Below are 23,655 nucleotides of genomic sequence, written 5' to 3' on the forward strand. Positions count from 1 at the left end.
AAGGCACATTCCTGCTCCCCAGAGGAAGAACCATTGCTGTTTTCAACCGTCTTGGCATTGTAAAAAGAAGAACAAATGTAAGTGTTGTGAGTGAGTGTTGTTTCTTCTTGTAACCTGTCCTGACAGTCATCTCAGATTTATCTTATAGTCAAAAGTCACTGCTCTAGCGCCACCCTCAGGAAATCTGTATAATAAAAGCCAGCTACTGGTAAGGCTCTAAGAAGGGCAAAGTAACCAATTTGTTGTTCGCTACAGTTCGGCCAGTAATATCTATTAGACAGTTGCAGCTGATTCTGGTGCTCAAGTCCTCGCTAACACCAAGGGTCCAAACCAAACGAAGAAGCAGCATTCAGTTATTACGATCCATATTTCTGGAGATGTTTTACTTTCACTTCTTTTAAATCAAGGCTGAATACTTTTTATTTTGCATTTTATTAAATCAATTACCTACTAAATCCTTAAAACTGAACAGTAACTTGAATTCTTGTATTTTCGACCTGTATATTAATTTGAATTATCTTGGCCTCTTAATGTATGTTTTTAAATGTATTGAAATGTTATTAAGTGCTCCTTATGCACTAGGTCTTTATGCTTTCAATATTATTTGTAAAGCACTTTGAACCGCCTTGTTCAAATATGCTATAGATATAAACTAGCCTTGCCTTATCTTGAAGAAAATCATACATTATATTTATTATAAGTGTTTCCAATCAATCAAATGGCCCCAATAAGGAGCAATAATTAAATAACAAAAATGGAAATGCTTTCCGTAGCGTAAAAATGTCTGGGGATGATGTAAACGGGGTACAATTACCGAAGTCAAGGTAGCCCTTTAACAAAGTAAATTGTTCAGTGGCGTGCATGCATACCGGCCGTCCACCAGCCCATATATCATGGAACAAAACAGTGTAATTTGTTTAGAAGCAGGCGTTGTTCCCAGAGGTTTGCACTAGTAGATCCAGGCCAAGAAAATTCTCTGTCACATCGAGTGTTTGCTGCTTTCATTTACACAAGTTATCAGCCAGGGGCCTGTATCAAAAGAACAGGATCCCTATGGGCTTTCTATAAGGCTCTGGTATGTGCCAGGAAACACACAACATGACTCCATATTCCGTCTCCCTGTACTCCGCTAATGCTCTCATGAGCCGGTCATGAGGAAAGATGATAACTCTTTATTCTAATTGTAATGAGCCAGTTGCTTTTCCCATAGGCTTTCACTGCTGAGAGCAATAACCAATGAGCACTCTATCTATCTGTGTGTGTGTGTGTGTGTGTGTGTGTGTGTGTGTGTGTGTGTGTGTGTGTGTGTGTGTGTGTGTGTGTGTGTGTGTGTGTGTGTGTGTGTGTGTGTGTGTGTGTGTGTGGTGTGTGTGTGTGTGTGTGCGCTGAATAAAGGCACTACATTGCCTAAGTGTAACAAAGCCATATTTAAATCTACATTACAGGAGAAATTAAACTCAAAGTGTAATTATGTATATGTTTAATGGTCTCATTTAAATGGTAATGAACAGTAAGCATGCGGTCTTCCTGAAGGGAATGCTTACAGGATAAACACCTTCATTCATCTGCTGCGACTCATGGAGAGGAAGGTGCTCTCCTTATTTCTTTTTATTTTCTCTCTTGATTTCACTTCCTAAAATACAATTGTAGAAGCAGAACTGCTACAGCCACAAACATTTATAGATATATGAAACTAAATATGCAATTGAATACAACACGTTTACCCAATTGACATTATAATAATAATAATAATAATTAATATATATTTCTTTATTATTATTACAATCAGTTTGACTGTAGCGTACTTAATTTATTCCGTAAATTGTGCAAATACCGACCCTATCTCGTAATAATTATGATAATAATACAACATAATCAATGAGTGCAAAGTGCTCAAAGACTCTTTTTGATATTCTCAGTAATTCCACTGTTTTTAAAAGAGTACTCCAAACCAAACACTTCCAAAATACCTCGCAGCATGCTTTACTTTTGATCTCAACTACACACCTGTACAGTTTTTTTCCACCTTTCCAGTAAAAACAAAGAATAGGCGCCAAGTGAAAAAACGTAGTTTCATCATGTCTTAAAGCTGCTGGGTCGTTTATTGCATGTTAAACAAAAAAAAAAATCAAGATTTACGATTTTCTTTACTTCCACTTAGAAAAATGACAGCAAAAGGAGGGCTATCCAGGACTAACAGTGTGGGACCCGTTCAGTCAATACGTCTATGGGAAACCTTAATCAAAGGATATGATGCCAATGAAGCTAATGTCAACCATCGTAAATCATCAGTTAACAAGGTACCTGACCATGAAGTAGAGGGAAAGTGCCTGGATCGGTTGCTTTTATGTTATGCATATTATATATTAAGAAGGAGAGTCAAGCACTACTTTCAACTCACACCCCCCACCATAATTACACTGGTATGGAGCTTTTGCTTTTAATCTCAACGCCACAACTGCCCACCAAAATAAAGTAAAGTAATACAATGATACAATTAAATATAAACTGAGATGGAAAATGGACGTGGTCCATCGGCCCCCTACTTAACGCCTCCACTGTTGGCTCCCTGCTTCATATAATACATGTGTGTAGTTGAGATCAGAATGAAGGCCCAGTTCTAAGATGGTCCAAGCAAGTGCACAGGAAGTAGTGGTAAGAAAGTGGGTAAGGAGCCAACGGCCCTCCGATTTATATTTATGTCCCTGGGCCTGATTTGCCTTCCGCTTTGGAGATCCTCTCATATAGAATTATGGTAGTCACGAATGAAAATCTATAAATGAAGTTAAAAAGAGATGAGATTACTTCGTAAACAAAAAGAGATCTAAAATAAAGTTATAAATCTATGCAAACCTGTGAGTGATTGGCTGGAGAGCTGCTGCCTGAGCCTGTGTTAGTCAGGGTTTGTGTGTGAATAAGTAAAGCAGGCCCTGAGGAGGCTCTTTGGTTTTAAATAAAACACCAGAGCAGATGGTGCTATGATCTGGGACACACACACAGAGAGAGTCAGAAATAACAAAGTGCAGAATGCTTCCAACTCTAGTTTCTCTTTTCTGTTTCACCATGTTCTCTTTCTACACTTTAAACAAGCTCTGGGTAGTAATTGGGCATATCACAATACCAGAGATGTTGTAGTAAATCCCAATACAGGTGAAATTCCACCATTCTCAATGCTAATTAGATACCTTGTATACAGTAAACAACACTATGAATTCCATGTACTGCAATAAACACAATTTTTTACCATTTGCACACTGGTTTCTGTTAGGAAGTTTAGTATCTATTTTATATTGCTGGATTAAGTTTCTTGCCTAAAACTACATGTTACAACACTACATTGAAAACATGAGGATAACATTTACATTCACCCAATATTCATTATTATTGAAAAAAGCTTTAAAGCACCACACTGGTACTCTATGGAACCTCCATTCACTGGCAGCTAACAGCTAAAGGCTAACAGCTAACGGTCAGAAGCTCTTATGTCAATTTTAACACAGGTTTTTTTGTATAGCATTTTTAGGAAAGAATACAGTTGGTCCATGAACTTTCAATACTCAATTCTATTTTCATCAGAATAACGTTATTCTTAAACAATAGCGTTCCTTCTTGGCACAACCATATTTGCAGTGCTGTAGCGTCCAGTTTTCAGAATTTTTACATGGACTTCAGGGCCCTCTTTAGCCGTCTCTGTGAGTTACTGTGAAGACAGGAGCTGATTGGTGGTCCAGCTATGAATTCACAGAGGGCCCGCTATAGTAACTCAAGGAGAGAGTAATGTCAAATGACAGTACAATTGACCAATCATATCTTCCCTCTAAATGGGTGGGCTTTATTATCGCGGACTTTATGACAAGTTCCGCCCGCTGTGAAGTTTATGCATGTGTTATAATAACAACGGGTCAAGCTAGGCGGAAGTAGCTAATTAGCATACGTTCGTTCATGATGGCTCACGTCAGTAATAGTGATGAGTCTGATGACATCGTTGCGAAATTATTAACCGAATCATTTTCAAGATTGAGTTACAATGATAAATTGGAGTGGTAAAGGATCAGCTGCATGACCCGCCATCAAGTACTTCATCCAAAAGAACAGGAGGATGGACTTTGTGTTTAAGTGATTTGATCATCTAAGGTACTGTAGGCGTAAGTCATTTTCAATGTGGGCCGCCGTGCCGACTTAATTCATTTGTAATTGTTACTTGGCTGTGGGTGCCCTGTCATGATAGGTGTTTATATAAATGGTGTTGTTTTGTGTGGTAGACGGTCGCTGTCATTGATGCATATTCCGCTGAAGTATACGCTGTGACGTTTTTTTTTTTTCGAGGGAAGGGGGGGTCAGAGGGCCTAGGTATAAAAGTCACGGCTCGCCACTGATTTTGACATCCCTAATACAGACCATAAGGATAGGATGGACAGTTCCATTTAGAGCTTCTAAATGTTTTTAATTATGTAATCCTCAATGTAGACTAATGTACACAATACAACCTCAACTCACTGGCTGCTAACAGCTAACATGTTCTCCTCCAGTCAATTTTGAAACATATTTGTGAATTACAATGTAGCATTTTTAGGAAGAAATAGGGTTGTTCCCCTGCTTAACTACACCGTAAAGTTTGTAGAATTTGAAATGGACTTGGCACTTTGGTATCGGTTCTCTTGACATCCCTACTACAGACCATTAACCATGGTCTGTAAGGATAGGATGAACAGGTCAATGAGTTTAGAGCTTCTCAATGTTTTAATGATGGTCTCCTCAATATAGTCTAATGCAGCGGTTTTCAAAGTGTGAGGCGCTCCTCCCCGGGGGGGCACCAGAGAGCTTCAGGGGAGGCGCAGCGTAAAAACAAAATAACGAGAAACAGTGAAATCTAGCTAACTTCAGCTAACTTTATGCGAGCGGCAACATGGATCGATTTTTAGTGAAGTTACCTAAAGTGAGAGAGGAGACAGCGCCTGGCAGAAAACGGAGGAAGTATGACCACGATTATTTGAAGCTAGGATTTTCATGGACCGGTCCTGGCAGGGGCGGACTGGCCATCTGTGTGTTCTGGAGAATCACAGAACGGCCGGTCGTTGGCCGGTCGTCAGCGGGCCGTTGACGGCCGGCTCGGTTCGCTGACAGCCGGCACCGCCCTTTATTTTAATTTGAATAATACTTACTTTGATCAAAAGCAAGTACCAGTCAAGGCTGCAGCCAGAGGATGATCTGCGTTTATTCCTGTCTCCATTGCATCCCCGCATCATCCGCCTGTGCGCATCAAAGACGCAGACTCATTGTTCCCACTAAAGTAGGGGTGAGTGTAATAAGGAGGCAAAGTTGACATTCAGTGTGTTGCCGGGAGCATATAAGGATTTATCCACCATGTTGAAAATGTTAAAAATGTTTAAAAAAAATGTTTAAAACATAAAGATAAAAAGGTTTTAAAAAGTTATTCTTTAATGTTTTAAGGAGGTGACGTTACTCAGCCAATCAAATGGGTGCAGTCAGTGAGTCAGCACGATAGATTCAAACACACACGGAGACGAGACAAGAGGAGAGAAACAGTCGGAGTCATTTCAAATGGCGGAAGGTAGACAGCGAAAACAGAGCATTTAATGACATTTTCTCTTACTGGACCTCTTTGAAATGCAATTGAATACCCCTGCATTATAGCAACAACAACAACAATAATAATAATAGCAATACTAATTGGGAGGGGGGGCGCGGCTGTTCTTATGTTCTCTGAGGGGAGGCTCACCTTCCTACACTTTGAAAACCCCTGGTCTAATGTACTCTATGGAACTTGGTTCCACTGGCTGCAAACAGCTAACAGTAACAAGTTCTCCTGTCAAGTTTGACACACATTTGTTGTTCAAAATGTAGCTTTTTAGGAAGCAATAGGTTTGGTCCTCTGTGTAACTGTAGAAAAACAAGGACCTTGAGTTTTGAGCACTTTGAAATGGACTTGGCACTTTAGTATCGGTTCTTGTGACATCCCCGTTGGACTCCTCAGTGTATTTCTATGTTTATTCCACAACTTGCCTTTGGCTATATCCTGAGCTAGTGTGTTTTTAGCCCAAGGCCAACACAGGTGCCATCGAAAAAAAAAGGTAAAGCAGTGTCAACCTTTCACGGCCTTGCAATGAGAACCAAAACAACTCTGAAAGGAAATATCACTTGAGCAAAAGTATTGTTATTATAATGTAAAAAAAGACGGATGATGTTATTCCCATGACGCCATAAGAAGAGCTGCAGGTAAACTCTGAAGTGACATCCTGCAACCCTGAACAACCCCAAATATCTTTTTGTGAATTCCCGAATGTCCCTTCCTTTTCTACCAATTCCATTCACTTCTGTCCACTCCTTTCTATTTAGTTGAGTAGGTGCTTTATTAGCTTGGCACTGTATTCATCTCAATGCTGAATGAAATGTATTATATTTTCTCAGAAAGGAACCCAACAATAAGAACAGGAAACCTTTCTTTTTCCTGTCTATGTTTTTCTGTGTGCTTTCTCTGGAGATGCAATGCAAATGTCCAATTGCTAAATCAAAATATTGTGGCTAAAACATCATCTACTACCTATTCAGGAACATTGCCTCCATTAGCATCATTCTGGAAAGCTAATGGAGCTCACTGCAGTGTCACAGTAATTACATCCAGGCTGACAGCAGAAACACGTGCTGCCGTACCTGATCATGTTGGTTCATATCACTAATTCACATTAAAGCTTTGCTATGCTTGTAAGAAGAGCCATTCTAGCATGGGCTATTATGACTTTAATTGGATTTAACAAAATCCACGGTGAATTGATAGTCTGGTGAAGCAGAGAGTAAAGTCCCAGGTACTGTGGGCAGTTGGTTTAGTGATATGGTTTAAGGAATATTGAGTTTGAGAAATGTGCAGTTTTTTTTCACTCTTATGCTGCATTCACATGACATGCAATATGCTCTTTTGCTCACTGAGAAGTTGGGCGTGGAGCCTTTTTGTAAAAATAGATAAGATAAGTAATGTTTCTATGGTTACCTCCCCTGCTAGCTTTTGCCGCTTAACACAGCTGTCATCTGATTGGTTGCGCATTGATAGGGCCAGCAGCAATCAAGGTCAAAGTTGAAATAATTTAAACTTTGAGCGCAACGCTTGGCGAGAATTTCAAGCCAAGGGTAGCGTTTGCGCCTAGTCGAGCTGCATGCCCCCCCCCCCCATAGGAAAACATCAGAAACACCAGCGCAGAGCCGTTTTACTGCTTGTCATGTGAATGCAGCTTTAATGGACATTTCAACCGTTTGAGAAATATGAACAATTCCTTTCATTCTTAGAGAGATGGTCAGATGGAAACCAATCTCATGTCTGTGTGTTGGAGCTGGATTCAAGGCCAAGGTGAGCCTAGCTTAGCATAAAGACTTGAAGCAGGGGAAAACAGCTAGCCTGGCTTTGTCAAAAATGTGGAAGTACACCCGCTCGTCATGCTGTGTTCAATGTAGTCTTGTAGGAGATAATACATCGAGATGTTTTCATAGCAACATAAAATATTTATTAAAGTAGGAATCATTTTCTGTTCAACAGTATTCAAATTGTAATAAAGGAGTGAACGTTGAAGGGATTTAAACAAAATCTTTTTAAATGGAATCAAATTGGTTTTGAGAATCTACAAACTACAAATTATTTGGACATTTTAAATCTATAAATGTTCAAGATTCTGAAACATCAGCTCCGCTAAAAGGGGCCAGATACATATTGTCTCACCTATATAGACATTTCTTTTTGCAGAAATACACTCAATGTTCAATAAACGTTGTAATGGATGGCAGAGCAATGAGCACACAACCATGAATTAAATATAATAAAGATGGTTCAAAACCTCCAAGCCTTTTACTGGGCTGGCCAGACCTCTGAGAGCAGAAGCTTTAAGTTGTCAAGGCAACAAGCTGAACGTAATGCAGGAGATTGTCTGTGATTTGAGTTTTCCATAATCTGAAGTGGCACAGAGTCCAACAATGCAGGCAAACAGATGGGAACAATGCTGGATGTCTCAGTATCAACACAGACATCCCATGTGAACACAGCACTTCCATGTGTAGTAAAATAGCATGGGTTTTAGACATTTCACATGTGACAAAAACTCCAGATACCGATGTATAATATTCAGACATGTAGGCTAATATGAAACATGTATAACCCAGGGCTGTCATCATTAATGTGTTAACGCTCGGGATCAATCTGGAAACCTTAATGCGTTAAAGAAAATGTTCACAAATGAATCACATTACCACATTTGATCTCCTATATACCAGCGTCTACGAGATGTTTACCATGAATTGCATGGCAGTGAAAAGGCAAAGAAAGCAGATAAATTGGCATTCACTGGAGACCACTTCACATCAGTAAGAACCATCACTATCTCGGTGTAAAGGCACAACTGCACTTTCGCTTTACGCGTGGTGAAAAGGGAGGAAAGATATTTTTTCAAACTATACGCCAGTTTCTTGAAGTTGCACAGGAGTGGGAGATAGCAAACTGGGTCCCACTGGATGGTGCTCGCAGTATGATAGCGGAAGCAAGAATACTACGAGCATACTGTATGTCCTGTGTAGTGCACATTATACGGACGGTGAATACAGCGGTTCTCCGTGACAGCGGCTTTGTAGATGCCTTAGCTAAGTTCTGGAAATTGTTGGACTTCCTGACAATAATTCTGAAATCGTGTAATAATATAGTTATAATATAAAACCCTGTTTGTTTCTCTTATCAGTTTGTCATGCATTTCTTTATTACAAAACCACAAGTGTAAGGTAAATCGTAGTATTTTAACCTTGCGATTAATCATGATAAAAAAAATGTGTCCATTGACAGCATTGGGCATACTGACTCTTACCCTTAACCCTTAACACAAACCCTAACTCTAACTCTTACTTTCAAATCAAAATATAAAAAATAGACAGAATATCAATTCATATAAGCCAAAACACAGTCTATTGAAATCCATTGAAATCCAAAGAAGTGAAATGAATATATTGCACTGTATTTTTTTGAATGCAGAACAGTTTTAGCTTATTCCAAAGTGTTTGTGCTGCTATCGTGACAATTCAGAAAATACAGAAAGAGGAGCGAGACAGACGCTGGCAGACAGACAGATGGACATCTCCTGGACATTAGAAGACTATTGGATCTAAAAGAAGATTACCGTGTGATAAAGACGACAATATTCCTTTTGAGGAAAAAGCAGATGTAATTTCCTCCTCAAACAGAGGAACAGAGTGTATGAAGAGGAGGGTTTATGGAGACTTAATGGAATCATCAGTTTTTTTCTTGGCTCCGTCTTACTCAAAAAGCATCCATTTTGAGTGTCTCAGTCTCCATATCAACACACTTCATCTGTGTGTGTGTGTGTGTGTGTGTGTGTGTGTGTGTGTGTGTGTGTGTGTGTGTGTGTGTGTGTGTGTGTGTGTGTCTGGAAGTGCACACTCACCCTACAGGCATTAATGGGTTGGCTCTAAGGCGGCACTAAATGAACAGATGGATGTAATCAACAGATGGTTGATATGGTGTTTCTGTGTGTGTGCCCTTAAGACATGGAGTATGTGTGTGTGTGTGTGTCCTGTCCAAGTGAACATGCCAAAGATACCAACAGACACATGACAATATTAAACAAAGAGATCAAAGAGTTTAAGTCTAGTTGTAGCATGTGTTCAGATTAATAATATTCTTATATTTCTCCTATAATTGACTTCCACTAATAGGCCTACATGAAAACCCTCAATAAAGAATGCAACTAGCATGTACATTTATTTGTACATGTATACAGTATTTATCATTTCCTACTCAGTACTTTTCATTCACGCATTAACATCCCTACAAATAAAGCTGTGAGCTGTTCTTTGTTGAGTAGGAAGCTTCCATTAGTAAATACATTCAGTAGCTTAATAACGTCAAACTCAAAACAGAAGCCCAGCAAAGTAGAAGGGAAGATGAATGAAAACTGTTTATTAGAGAAGCACAACTCAGAAACAGCCTGTTGACTGGAGACTGAATTCACAAAAGGATTGAGAGAAACAGATTGTCTTCTTACCTTTCAGGCCAAACTTGGAGCGGCGTCCATATTGGTTGATGAAGAGAAAGAGGAGAACCAGAACCACGCAGGCAAACGCTGCCAGGCCCACTGCTACGGACACCTACAGAAGGGGGAGGGGAACAGTGTTAGGACAATCATCGCAGATCCACAGGAAGAGACAAAAGACAATTTATGCACAGCAGGGACCGCAGCAGGTCTCGTTCCCTATGGTGAGGCCTCAATTTCCCAAAATGCCAAAATTGACAAATTTAACAATTTAGTCCCGAGAGGTTGAATCTCTTTTCTTATAAACGCTCACATATTTCCCAAGAAAGTTGTTCTAATACATCCAGGTTTTTTGCTGTTCCTCTCTTTCTGATTGAAACAAAGAGAATGTCTCATATTTCAGTTTGAAAGTCCACTTCCTGTCACAGTGACAGATGATAAAAGCCACTTGTTCAGCCTTAGAACCAGAAGTACAGTTTTTATTGCATCTGGCATAATTGCCATAACGTCATTTTAACAGATAATGTACCACCCAGGCGCTGTTGGAGGGCCAGGTAGTGCATGGCCCTCCCAATGTACATGTTATCCCTCCCACATATAAAATGTGTTTAACAATATTGTTTATTTGCAGTTCATTGCTCAAGTCATATCCCAACAATATATACATCAAAAACATGTGTAATATATACTATTTGTGTTCAGCCGTGTGCGTCACTTTTAAGTGTCCCCTGTTTCTGTTGTGTTTTGAGCTTCTTGCAGCGTTTTGTATTCACAGCGTTTCCTTCACCCAGCGTATTTAGTCAACTCTGCGCATGTTTCGTCAAGTTGGTGAAGACGTTTCTTTTGCAGCACGTTTCTCCTAATGGAAAAGTTTGTAACTGTTGTAGCGAGTTTGCACCTGTCGGCCACCGTACACTAGGTGCCACCACCATTTAATGTGGTGTTAAAAGACTGTGGTACATTTGAGTATTTGTGAGACAAGGCTGAGAAGGACGCTCCCATACATATTTTCCATTTTTAAACCCAGATTCAAACACTAAAATATGTAGAGAAAAGATGCACCCACATAGACGTTCCCTCAAAGCCACAGTCTCAACAGTTGTCTTTTTACAGTCAATTACAGGAAAAAGATGAACTCAATTACATTTCTAACCAACTCTCAGGATTACCAGCCACCAGAGGCTTTCAGCAGATAGAACTAATGGCCACGTGAATGAGGGGAAGGATTCAAAAGCACATTCGGCTCTTTACACTGTAACTTCTTGAATTTCTGTTTCACATCTATTTTTCTCTTTCTTTGCACACTGGTAGTTTAATATAATGGTCATTATGAGGTAAGACACAGACAGACGGTTGCTGCGTTTAACTCAATTTTGAAAATGTATCATAATCAGGGGTCTTACGGTCATTAAAAACCTATAATATTTTTCCCAAAGTTTTGGAAAAGTCATGGACATTTAACTAAAGTTGCATCAAATATAATTTATATTTTATCTAATCGCCGAAATAGTAATACTATAATGATAATAAATACTGTATCGTATAGTAATGAAACGTAAAATGGCATTTAACTGACGAGGTATTTTGCTGGTGAGAGATTTGAGTTGCTTTAGCGTGTAGAAGCTAGTAAGCCTACTATTTGATTTGTTTTAGATAGGCACATGTTTCATATGCAGACCTTATTTTCCTGTTCCATGTTAAAATAAACTATTTTCAGTCGTACCGCTGAGAAAGAGTAATTTTTTTGGTCATGGAAAAGTAGGTAAAGGTCATGGAGAAGTCATGGAAAAGTCATTGAAAATCATTGGTGAAAAAGTGTATGAACCCTGCATAATGTATCTACTGTTTATATTTTATATGTATTTCTTTTAAATATGAGTTTAATTTTCAAATGCTTTAAGGACGTTTTGTTTGTAACCATTGTTTGCTGGCCAAAATGACAACTGCCACTTATTGGTTTTGATTGAATTGAGAACAAATGTGGTTATTTATAGCTTAACAAGGATTGACATACTATGGAAGAAACCAACGTCTGCACTCGGTATTAATTAAATGATGCGCCGTAGAGGATACACAATAAAAGCTTTTTTTTCAAGCAGTGACTGTGACCCTATAATATTAAAACGGACTGCAATGTGACTTTTCTTTCACTGATTAAAGACAACACTGACAGGATATCAACAACACCAGCTGCATTATTATAACCAAGTATTTTCCAAGAAGAAAAGAACACTCTTTGATGTTGGCTAAATAGCATGAAGGTCATTTACATGAAACATTAGCAATTCAAATGACACTATTGGTCAGAAAAAGTACATTCAGTTGAATATGGGCTTTGTTTCACTACCTGCACGCCAGTAGATGAAGCCTCAGCCAAACATGTTGAATATCACACTTACCCTGAAAGTATCTTCGTCAGGTTTGTGAGTTTCATTAGTCGGGGTAACTAGCGGGAAAAAACACAAGAACACACAGACTTTACTGTCCTGCTGCTTGTGCAAGGAAACGGCATGAAGTCATCACACATACAACAATAAACTAATGAGCTACACAAACCAACAGCGAACAAAAAGCTTCAGACAAAGAGGCCGTGCCATGATGTTTTTATAGGCCAGTTATTGGACAGAGGACAGAGACAATATTGTCTATAACCCCAGTCCAGGTCAGAAGTCCTGCAATAAATCTGATCTTTGTAAGAAAGTGGCTACTGAAAGTGGCTAATGAATACATGTAGGACATTGTTGTATTGTTGTGATGACACATTATTTTTTAAGAAGTATGAATTAGTGTTATAATTTGACCTATAGTTGGGTAGTCTATAATGATTAACCATGCATGAATGTGAAATGTGAATCTGCAAAGTAACCACAGCTGCCAGTTAACTGTGGGTTATCAAGAACAAAATGATAAGATGTAACGTAAGTATAGTGTAGCGTTAAAAAAGCAAATACTCAAGTTTTGCACAAGTACTTTTAACAGTACAATGCTGCACAGTAAGGTACTTACAATATGTTCATCTACAAAAGTTCTAAGGGTTAGGGTTATGTATGTTGTATCCTCATATGCATGCAGAGGCTGTGGAGACCTAACATTATTTGCATCCTACAACATATGAAGTACATCTGACTTTCAGGAGCAGGGACACGCCAAACCACACGCCAAACCACACGCCAAACCACACGCCAAACCACACGTCAAACCACACGCCAAACCACACGCCAAACCACACGCCAAACCACCAAATCTGGCCTTGTTTTTCTCCAATTTCACCACGTCCATTCATCCCTACATCCCTTTAATGCTCATCTCTCCCTCCCTACGTCCCTTCGAGGCACATCTCTCCTTATCATTTACCTTCCTCTGTCTTCCTCAACAACATCCCTTAATCCCTTCATCTTTCCCTCCCTACCTGTCATCCCTTCCTCCCTACACCTTTTGTCCATTCATCCTTACATTCCTTTGTGCCTCCATAGTTATATCCCTTCGACCCTCATTCCCATCACTACATCCCTTCCACCTTTCAGCCCTCCGCTCATACATCCCTTGAACCCTATGTCACTACATAACCACATCCCTCCTCCCCTACATTCCTGTATCCCCCTTTCCTGTCTCCCCTAATCTATTCTTCTTTAATCTGCTGCATGCTTTTGTCCCATTCTAGTTACTGTCTGGGGTCTGGTATTCAGATCTGGCAGAAACACGCCTGAGACTGAACCCCCACCCTGAGTCTCTCTCTGTTGGACTCTGACAGACAGCATCCCTCGTCCTTCTTCATCCCTTCCCCTTACATTCAATATCTCTTTAAATTGAATCTTTGACTAACATATTGTTGTGGCGCGGTCCTTGCTTGTGAAAATCCAGTCATATTCAACAACACTTAAGAGGGCGTTCTGAAATGAGAACTAAGCATCTCTCTGAAACACACTCAACAAATCCAAGATTGACTTAGCCACACACACTGCATATTGCTGAAGCCTGAAACCCCTTAGCACAGTTTGATTTGTTGATGAACGTGTTGCTGTCACTCTCCTGTTTGCTCTGATCTATTCACATATTATATCATTACACAGTCGCCAGTTCATTGGTATGGAGAAACATAGTCCCACTTTACGATTTATGACAAGAACTGTCAGTCTGTGGGGATTTTATCACGTCACTATGTTCTGTGATATAATATGTATATTAAATGTAAAGCTATTCAATGCAATCTGCACACAGGCTAATCATATAAGAGTCAGCGTGAACGTTTAGGGCTTTTACATATGCGGAGGAAGAGCTTACTCCCTCTTGACAACCAGAGGGTCCTAACCATAAAGTCTTATGTCAATGAGATTCTTGTTAAAGGCACTTACCATAAATATAATCTGTCTCTGAACCTATGGGAGGAGAAAGAAAAATGAACAAGATATATAAGAGGCTGTAATACAGCATAGAACACACATGTTTGATGGTGCAGGGGAAAGATTAAGAGAAGAAAAATGTTAGATAAGAAACAGAGCACGGGTGCCAGGTGAGAAAAGAGCATAACACCAGAAATAACACTGTTAACAAGAACATCACCTTGTCTAAATGTAGCTCTCCTGCATTCTCACTAAGACTAAATATGAGCTTTATTTCAGCAAATAATGCAGTGTTGCTGCAGTTAACATAGGCTCAGACGACAGGAGTTTTGAAATCTTCACTGATTCTTTTATTTGGTTGCATCACACGCATACGCATAAAAGATTTGCAAATAATGGTGCATCAAACACTGCCGGCTAGTATGAGGGTTATCGTGGCAGAGGGTCCCAGAGAGCCTGGATGAGAACAGAGTAGTGTTGTCTATTCTGATGCCAAAACTTGAGTTCATCTTTTGACTCTCATTTTTTATATCTGTCAACGGTAGCATGCAAGCTAATGTAACACTTAAGGGCTAGAATGTTTACCGTTGCTTTAGAAATTAGACTTGAACAATCTGTCAGTATTAGTGGTTCCATGCCAAAGTTACTACGTTACTGAAGTGTGGGTTTTAGGTTTTAAAATCCATATTGACCAACCACAGCATCAATGACTATATTAAAAATGTTTAGCCCTGTAAATGGAATAATCTTTCTCTAAAAGTTTAGGGAATTAGTCCAGCGCCATACCAGAGTGCTTTTCTCTCCATGCCATTCACAGAGCTTCGCATTAAAACCTGCAAGGCCAGTTTTGTGTCAAAAGACTAAGAAAATGTTCCAGTCTTCTCAAGCGACAACTCAAGCCAGGATTGTTATGTAGGTCTTTTGGTAGGTCTTCTTACTTAGACCCTTCCACTGTGTCACTCGACTTCATGTTCTGACTCACACAGGCTCCGCCCTCTACTCGACTTAAAAGGTAATATTATTTTCCAATTAAACACACATATTCGCCCACTGTAATACATTTCATACACGTAGCTGGCCAATCAAAACGAGCTTACCCGGATACATGCTGACCACATGGTTTACTGTATAAGGCAGCTAAGTTGCTGACTGTTATCCTTTTTCTCTTCAGTGATCGGCAATTTCCCACTGGTTAAGTTTTACCAGGAATCCCCTTTTGGGCATGATACTCCTACATTTCTTTGTGCTCCATGGGAAGCAACCTTAAACCGGTCAGTATCAGTATGGTAGGTCGATGTTTTTGCAGAGCGTACATAGCCTGTCCTAGCTAAAACAAAGGTTACGTATTGTAACCCTAGTTCTATAAGCACAGGCAGAGCCCTCTACCAGGGGCCCTGTCTGTCCTATGCCGCTCACTGGAGAGGGTGTAGGATAAAACATAGTAACGTATAGACCGTGTGGCCCAACATATTCAGATAGGCTTGTCCCGATTTGCCAGACACGCTTATGTCAATTATTTCAGTGGGCTAACATGTGCGTGTGATTTTAGAAGAGTATTACCAGTGTCCAGTATAGAAATATGTAACCTTAGTTTTCTCCATTGTGTGGACTCTGTTCATTTCATTTTCTCTTATCTTCTTTCACAAATTGTATTAATTATTTATTTTTGAATTTCCCCCTGCTCTATTCACATGTGTTTTGTAATCATTCCTGCCAGAAGCCAGCCTCTCTGTCTTTTGTGATCTTCTGACAGATCTGATGGACCAATCACAATGGAAAGTACTACCAGCTGAAGCCTTGGCAGTTTCGTGGAATTTGCATTTAGTATCACCTACTGGCAAAAGTAGTTCCAGGTCTGCTTCCCCAACAGGAGGAGAGCCACTTAAAGGCTACACATTACGTGTAGGCTACATTTGTTTCCAAATCACGTGACACATCTCTGCTGCACAAAGATAGACATCTATCAGTTGTGTGTTTGTGGAACCAGCTGGCTGCCTTAAATTGGGTCAAAACGAAGTGGGGTAGAGATGAGGGACAACATTTTTCTTTTCATGGTACCTTGTTCTAACAGAGTGAAATATGAAAGAGTCTAAGTAGACGGTTGGTACCTTTTATAGTACTAGTATATGTAACACAGATATCTTATAACATTTTATTTTGATTCTTTCAATCACAGGGATTCAGTTCATATTATCTCTGGTGTTTCTATAGTTTATACTTTAATAATAGTAGATATGACACAGACAGACCCAACTTACTATCAACGATCGGCTTGTCCATGAAGTGCCCGTAGATGGTGCTGACAGCCTCACCCAGCTCGTTGGTGGCCACCAGTGTGTAGTTGCCGTTGTTGTGGTGCGTTGGGACCTTAAAGGTTAGGCAGCCTTCTATGTAGTCTTGATACGTATCCATATCAGGACGCACATACTCAGTGTGGGATATTTCCTGGGAGGGGAGCAAATAATCATCATGTTATGTAGCCTTGTGCAAAGACATGTATCTATTAATTGATGGACAAATATAATCTTAGATCAGTGCTTCTGTCAGTCCTTGGCAGACTGCACCGCCCCCCACCCAATTTTTATTCCACACAGGTTAGCAACAAATAAAGCAACCATGAGTTAATAAATATTTTAGAAAATTTTATTTGTACAATAGATTGATCAGGTGCACCTTATCTTTGTAGAACCATTGTAAGGTGGGGTGGGGCCAGCCTCGAACCGTGAACTCGATGCACGTGTCATGGCGCCGTTCTGGCTCCAAAAGCTTCAAAATGGTTGGAGGATCTAAGAAATCAGAGAGAAGACATGGCAGGTGAGCACTTCAAATTTAAAGAGGCCTTATTATGTTTTTGGGGGGTTTTCCCTTTCTTTGTGTGTGTGTGTGTGTGTGTGTGTGTGTGTGTGTGTGTGTGTGTGTGTGTGTGTGGTGTGTGTGTGTGTGTGTGTGTGTGTGTGTGTGTGTGTGTGTGTGTGTGTGTGTGTGTGTGTGTGTGTGTGTGTGTGTGTGTGTGTGTGTGTGTGTGTATGTGTGAGCGTGAGCGTGAGCGTGTGTGCGTTATATAGGTTTTTGTGCATGTAAATGGTCTGCAAAGGCTAACATCCCGAGTTTCTCTCCAACATTTTTCAAACAGAGGGTGAAAGAAGGTGCTGCAGCACAGGCAGAATGAGATTTTTTAACATAAAAGCATGGAACATGTCACAGTAGAGGCACAAAATACAACTACTGTATGAACCTGACAATGAGCATAATAGGGCCCCTTTAACTTATATTAAAGGTCCCCTATTATACTCGTTTTCATCAATATATTATAGTTCTCAGTTATATACAAAACATGTCTTTGAAGTGTTTGGCTAAAATACCAAGGTTTTTATATAAATAGATCAGGAAAAAGGGGGTGTTTTTTCTCTTTACACAGAGGGGACACACATGTATGTATAAAAGACATGCACAAGTGGATTTTGATTAATAGGTGACCTTTAACTAATTTTACTGTATTACATTGTCACACATCCTTTCACTAAAGTGAAGCTTACAGTATATTGTCTGTCATTACACTGGAGGTAAAGAGTGGTGCATTGATGAAGTATTATTGTAGGCTAACAGAAGTTAGCATCACAAGGGCTCTCAATTGGATTTTGGTATACTGCAGAAAATAAGCTCTGTGGCCAACACACGTTTATGATACTTAACGCGTATTGTTCAGCATGATAATCTCCACTTATGAATGCAAATCGCAGGAGTAAAAAGCTAAAATTAGGCTATAGTCAAACTCAAATCATTGCATCGGTGGGCATCACCATCGCTAAGCTAAAGGCGGCTAATTCAGTGTGATGACGTTTAGGAGTTTATTCAGTCACTTGGTAGCAACCACCGTTTTTATGACACATACTGTAGCTTTAAACATTCACAAAGGGGGTATTTAATTATGTATTTATGTTATTAAAAAAGGTGAAAAGTAGCTTGCGTTAACCACAAACCTTATTTCAGGCACAAACATGTTAAAAAACATTGACTTTGAGGCAAGGAAACTACAAGTGCTAAAATGCTATGTCATTTCCAGGTTTTAGGACTCATTCCTGCACCAATCTGTTGTGGCAGCACATGAGAGAAGAAGAGACGGAAGGAGAGACCATGATTATCCTTTTAATATGCTGGTCTCATCACAATCTGTCCCAATCGATTCAGAGTGGTGGAGTGTGTGTGGCTGTTCTCATGTTTCTCTCTGTTGCCTGACAAAACGCTTTCTAAACGCAAACACAATTTGCTGTTTGCTGCAACAGTGTTATCGTCTTTCCACAGCCGACTGAGAAATTCAAACCAGCAGCAGAGAAAGACGATCTCACTGTTATTAGTCGTTTCACCACAAATGAAATTGATCCTTTCAAGAATACGCACAGACACACAGTTTGTAAAGTGTATGCCTGACAGAGTAAAGGGAGCTCTGGGTATTAATAACTGTCCATGCTAATAGGATCTAGAGGCTGCAGTGGTCATTAAACCCCACAATGCTAAAGTTATACATGGAACCAACCAAGAATATGTATTTTCTTAAAGCATTTTTTAAGATAAAAGATCTAATAGGCAGTGTAATCTTAAAAATGTCTTCTAAAGCGACAAACACACAAAGAATGACCACAAGCTCAGCACGACCGACTAGACACAACATTTTAATTAATTCAAGTAATAATATATATTTGTTTTTACATATTTCTGTTCAATGTGCCATCATAGATGTTGCCTCATTTATTTTTGTATTATTTATTGTAAACTTTTTTATTTTTCTATTTAAAAAATGTTTCTAACACTTTTGCATTTTACACAAACGTGATTACATGACATTACATTACATTACATGTTACTTGTTAGACGCTTTTATCCAAAGCGACTTACATACTCAATACTGTGGGCAATCCCCACAGGAGCAATTTGGGGTGAAGTGTCTCAGGGACACAACGACATGCTGACTGCAGTGGGGTTTGAACCTGTGACCCCCTGACCCGAACACCAGCGCATAACCCACTTCGCCACACACCTCCACGATTAATATTCGTTGTCTGTATAAACAAATAAATGGAACTAGGCCATGTTAAAGAATATGCTGGTAATGTAAAATACATATTCACTGATTTATATTTGCTCCTTTGTGCATTTATGAATTAGCACTCAATTTGCATGTCTTTATTCAAATGTGTTTATATTCCTTCACAGAGGCTTTATATGCATTAGTCAGTATAATGTGCAAGCATATTTGAATGCAACAATGTATGTTGGTTTGAAATTGAATATAGACTGTTTAGTTTTAATTATGGAAAGGTTGCATCAACTGTAGAACATGAATGTCAAGATGCTTGGGGAATGTTTTTATATTTCATGTGGAAAATATGTCCCAATGTTGGATTTGGTGTAAGGGTAAAGTTCAATACTTGAAGCTAACTGTTGGGACCATGGTCAAGTTTTTAAGAAATTGGTTGCAGTTAGTTTGGAACATTTTCCCTAAAGTCAATACATAAGTATATTCCAGGAAGCATATTATAATTATAATCCATTATTTCTAGCCAGAAAGAGTCTGCCTTTGCTGAAGAGACTCCCATACAGAACAGATCGCTGCTCTCTGGTGAATGGATCAGCTGAACAACATTGGCTGCAAGCCCGATAAATAATAGATGAATTCACCTTCAGCAGCTACAGTAGCTGTGTGCTGGATGTCAGGAAAACAGCACTGTGGTGAGGATGTAGCACGATTTTTATTTGATTTGTTACTTTGTTTTATGTCTTATATAACTATGTTACATTGTTGGAGCAGCTCGGGACTTTCATTGCCATTTCTACACCGTAGCTAAAGTGCATTCATTAAAGCCTTTGAATCTTTAATCTAGCACAGAAGCATAGCTAAAGACAGCGTCCATGTTTATGTTTGTATATGTACATGTATGCGGAACTGCAGGACGGAGTCCAGAACAAATGTCCATACGGGGACAATAAAGTATATCGTATCGTACCAATAATTGATAGTTTCAATACAAAAAACAACAACATTACATGGAGGGATGACTAAATCCAGTATGTGATAGCCTGTAGTGAAAGTACACAGCTGACCTGCTTTTTTGGCTGGAATGAAAAATGTAACCCACTTTATGAATTTAGATAAACAATAAGCTGGAAGATGTAGCACACTACAATAATTAAGAGTCATTAGCAGATGGCAGACCGGGAGACAATATGTGAGAAACATGTGTACACTGTAATTATATAGAGAAAACCAAGTGCCTTGCCAATTCATTACATTGTGAATTGTGTTGTGCTTTTGGCACATGCAAACACTTTCACAGGGAAGAACAATTACTGCTATAATTCCATAAATATCACCCACTATGGATATTCTTTCTAGTCTCCCGCATATGATTTATTCTGTACTAAAAGCAGGATGGGTTACAGAAGGAGATATACATTGAAATGATTCATAATATGCTCAATCAATTCATTCGTTGTTTGCTTTACAAAACGTCAGAAAAATTACCATCCCATATACCATAATAAAATAGCTTGTTTTTGTCCAACCAACAGTCATTAATCCAAAGACATTCGGTTTACTATGATAGAGACAAAGAAAGTAAGCTAATTTTCACAGTTTACAACCTCCAAACCTGTACATTTTAAAGAATTACACTATCTACTGTACACTTGTCCCGTCTTTGGAGGGACCTTTAGCTCAGTCCTATAGAGTGGCGAAGTCCCTCCCCTTCCGGTTGAGCCCCATGGGACCTTATTTCGGAAAAGTTATGCATTGAAGTCAATGGAGAGAGAAAGATTATCTTTCGATCCCGTTTGAATTGTGCCACGAATTACACATATGATGTTTGTCAATTTAAAAGATAATTTTGCAAGTAAAAAAAAAAAAAAATGTGTCGTAAAACTGTGAAGTAACACATTTGTTTGTGTGAAACGCTCAATGAACTACATCTCTGGTCAACAACACACGTCACCAAGATGGCCGTCACTACTGTCTTGTCAACACAACGATTGACTACCCTCACTATCACCACAATGAAACACGTCCTGAAGAATGTCATGCAAAGCTGCCTGCCTGCCTTCCTTTGATTCTCTCTGAACTGCCTGGTCGTTTTAATGTTTAATGTCAACCATTTGTGCAGATAGCATGAAGTAGAGAAGATCGCCGATGCTAACGTTAGCGTTAGCATTTCTCCCCCGGGCTTAAATGGTGTATTATAGAATGATCACACCGGTGACAGTACTATTCAAAGGGTTCACGAAATATGACTACTACTCTTACTGTTTAACATTTTGGGTTACTTAATGTTACTTCATGTTAAGGCTAATAAAAATGACAAGGCTGTAATGCTAACTAACGTGCTAGCTACTAGCTAGCTTGATCCACACACTCCTCTTTCATCAGACGGGAAGCGAAAGAACGAGCAAGACCCATTGCTGGTATAATAACAACCTGGTACTAAGCACACAGGCATCTTGTGAAAGTTATCTTATCTTAGCCAGCGCCATATAGATAGATTCTATCTATATGGCGCTGATCGTATATATACGGTATTATACGTATATCGTAGTGTCTCAATTGTGACATCACTTATGCGACTCTGGGATTTGTAGTCTTTCTAGTTGCGTATTTTTCATAGTCTTATATTTCAACAGTTTTACGACAAACTGTGACTTTTTTGACATGGAAATGATTTTTTAAGATTGACAAACATCATATGTGTAATTCATGGCACAATTCAAACGGGATCGAAAGATAAGTTTTCTCTCCCCATTGACTTCAATGCATAATTTTTCCGAAATAAGGTCCCATTACCCGGAAGTAAGTGGGCGTGACTTCGCCACTCTATAGAGAATGATAGCATTGTTGATTAAAACTGAACTTCCTGCTGCTCTGCGTGGCAGCTGTTCTTAGAAGGCTTATTTTCTTGTTGTCTCAGTGAGGATGATAATGTAAGAGATGAGTATGATGAGACATGATAGCCTGTAACGGTATGCCTATGAAAATAAATGTGAAAGTACCATTAGGATTTTGAGAAAAGATAAGCTAGTTAGCTAGCTAAACGATGTTTTAAATAGTATAGCTCAGAAGTCATTCATAAATATTTACTGCACTGACATTGACTTCTTTCTTTACATTTAAATATTGACCTCATTGGTTTCAAAACTACTTGCCAAAGGAGTGCAGTTGAGGTTTAGCTAGTCATGTAAAATAGCACTTCACTGACTTATCATTGCACATTGTGAGATCATTGTTAGACTTAAAATGGACAGTAGGACAACAGAACCCTTTAAACATTTAGCACCTTCTTCCTTGTCAAAACCTGAACTACCCAAAATGCAACACCACAACAAACATTGGTGCGTTCAGCTAGAATCCTCTAATTGTCCACAGCTACATGAAGTAAAACAGAAAAGTTATTAAGGTAGATTTAGCAAGAGCAATCTGGCAGGCAGTAACAATAATATATAAATGTAGGGTCTTGTGTTGTATTCCTAAGATATCTAGTTGCTCTCTTTTCTTCCTCTATGAACTCACTGCTGTCTTTAGCATTTGACGCATGAGTTTATTCCCCTACTGTATAAACAGTGTCCAACTGTTTTTTAAATAATTCATTCAGTCACGTAACTTAAGTTTAAGGAATAGATCAACAATTCCTATTCAAATGTTGTTTCTTGTGGTATGAAAAGATTGATATCAGCATCATGTTTCTACACATCCTGATTAATAGGCAATCAAACTAGCCAGATGCACAGCGATGGATGGAACACGATGAATATGTAGCGGTCTGAGTCATCTGTCCTGTCTGTCCTGCCATTTAATTTTGCCAGAATTTCAGCTCATATTGCTACTCTGTAAAATCAAGTTCCAGTGCAGAGCAACTTAAAGGTCCCATGTCATGGCCATTTCTACTGATCATAATTCCATTGTTGAGGTCTACTAGAATATATTTATATTGTGCAATTTTCCAAACTCACATTGGTTTTTCATACAGCATCTCTGTATAGTATGTATATTCACTCTCTGTCCTAAACGGCTTGTTGGTGCTCCTGCCCCCCCCCCCCCTGTGAGCCCAGTGGCCGTCTGCGAGACAGCGAGACACAGCGAAACCCAGCCCGAAACCAGCCCGAAACCAGCCCGAGCACACACACACACCCGCAGCCTGGCTGGGAGTTTGTGTGAGCTCACACACAGACTCACAGCCTCGCCGCGTCCCGCCGTCTCAGGCTGAGGAATCCCCGGAGCTGCAGCTGAGAAAAGATTG

General features: G+C 39.4%; 1 protein-coding gene across 1 annotated transcript in view; it reads right to left on the bottom strand.

Moving 5' to 3' along the window:
* The window catches only part of ntrk3a (neurotrophic tyrosine kinase, receptor, type 3a), a 182,832-nt gene that overhangs the window by 64,899 nt on the left and 94,278 nt on the right, over positions 1-23,655 (bottom strand). Inside the window, exons 8-12 of the mRNA XM_034141125.1 lie at positions 17,051-17,163; positions 16,636-16,822; positions 14,390-14,413; positions 12,437-12,483; positions 10,050-10,152 (exon numbers count right to left, since the gene is read on the bottom strand). Of these exons, the coding sequence (XP_033997016.1) occupies positions 10,050-10,152; positions 12,437-12,483; positions 14,390-14,413; positions 16,636-16,822; positions 17,051-17,163 (474 nt within the window). The remainder of the gene's footprint in view (positions 1-10,049; positions 10,153-12,436; positions 12,484-14,389; positions 14,414-16,635; positions 16,823-17,050; positions 17,164-23,655) is intronic.

This window comes from Trematomus bernacchii, unplaced genomic scaffold, assembly GCF_902827165.1.
Source record: "Trematomus bernacchii unplaced genomic scaffold, fTreBer1.1, whole genome shotgun sequence".
NCBI classification, from domain to species: domain Eukaryota; kingdom Metazoa; phylum Chordata; class Actinopteri; order Perciformes; family Nototheniidae; genus Trematomus; species Trematomus bernacchii.